Here is a 1,305-nt window from a genome sequence, read left to right as displayed (position 1 = left end):
AAAGCTACAGTGCTCGCTCAGGGCTTGTGCTTGGCTGGGCTGGAGCTGGACCCTTGCCTGGGAGCCGGTGCGGTGGCATTACCTGCTGATGCACCCGTGTGTCCCTGCTCTGCAGCTGCCTCAGCTCTGGGAGCTCATGCTGCTGGTGGGAAAATCACTCCAAGGGGAGCGCAGGCTCTCTGGCACCCTGTGCACCCCGGGGTTCGTGCAGCAGGTACCCAAGTGCTAAAGCTGCTGCTGGCATCACCTGGGTGCTGGCCCTGTGGCAGGAGAGACCCCCTCTGTTGCTCTGCCTCAAGCAGGAGCCTGCGGTGACCCGGGGGCAGAGATCTGCGCCTTTCACCAGGCGTCCCCAATACGTCGGATGCGAAGAGGCTGAGCCCACCGAGCGCTGCAGAGCCCGGCAGTGCACGCGAATCCCTCCCCAACAGCTGAGAGCCAGGACAGAGGATGGCGTGCTCACACCCCAGAAGAGAAGAAGGAGCTGGGCTTGGCGCGGCTCCCCTGCACAGTGCTCCCCCGGCCCGCTGTGCTGCGGTCCTTCGTCTCTCCCAGGCTGTTGGGTGACTCTGCTCTCCCTTGGCTGGGGTCACTTCAGACAAGCTGGGATGCAGGAGAACGTCCTCTTCACCCGCAGCAGGAAGGGAGTCGTGCTCCTGATGTCTCTGGCTCTTGGGATCAGTCCTTGCAGGGCTCCCTCTGTCCTGGATGGTCCTCCTCTCCCCGCTGGCAGCAAGGCCTTTATTTCTTCCTCGTCATTGAAAGGGGATGTCCCATACCTCTGCTTCAGGTGCCTGCGGACCTGGGGAAGGAGGGAGAAGCAAACTAAGGTGCCTGTTTCCAAGGGCAAGCCCAAGCCTGCCAGCAAGAGGAGCGGGGAAGCAACCTGGTCCCCTGGGGACTTGTCCTTGCTCTGAGACCCATGGGCAGCCTCAGCTGCAGAGCAGAGCAGGGGTGGCAGAGGCTGGTCCCACCTGGCGGGCTGTGCTGCCGCCGAACTCAGCCAGCTGCTGCCTGAAGCCAGGGTTGGGGTTGGCGACAGGCCGGACGGTTCGGACGGCCTCCAGCACCTCCTGGCAGCTCAGCTCCGTGACGGCCATGACGTAGGCGACGACCACGGTGGTACTACGGGAGATGCCGGCAAGGCTGGCAAGGGAAAGGGCAGAAGGGCTGCTGTCGGCGGCACACCCTGACCCCACCCTGCCCCTTCCTCCACCCCTGTGCTTCAGCTATTTCGGTTCCTCTTCTTCGAGAACTTGCTCTCTGGGAGGCCTGAGCCCTTCCAAGGTCCTCTCCATCAGCATC

General features: G+C 63.5%; 1 protein-coding gene across 1 annotated transcript in view; it reads right to left on the bottom strand.

Moving 5' to 3' along the window:
• Positions 1-589: 589 nt before the first annotated feature.
• Positions 590-1,305, bottom strand: part of DUSP15 (dual specificity phosphatase 15) — a gene marked incomplete at its 5' end in the record, with an annotated part of 5,297 nt that continues 4,581 nt past the window's right edge. Inside the window, 2 exons of the mRNA XM_009575730.1 lie at positions 590-802; positions 975-1,146. Of these exons, the coding sequence (XP_009574025.1) occupies positions 590-802; positions 975-1,146 (385 nt within the window). The remainder of the gene's footprint in view (positions 803-974; positions 1,147-1,305) is intronic.

Source organism: Fulmarus glacialis, unplaced genomic scaffold, assembly GCF_000690835.1.
Source record: "Fulmarus glacialis isolate BGI_N327 unplaced genomic scaffold, ASM69083v1 scaffold22314, whole genome shotgun sequence".
NCBI lineage: Eukaryota > Metazoa > Chordata > Aves > Procellariiformes > Procellariidae > Fulmarus > Fulmarus glacialis.
The sequence above is the reverse complement of the archived record's forward strand: the minus strand, read 5'-3'. Positions and strand labels throughout refer to the sequence as shown.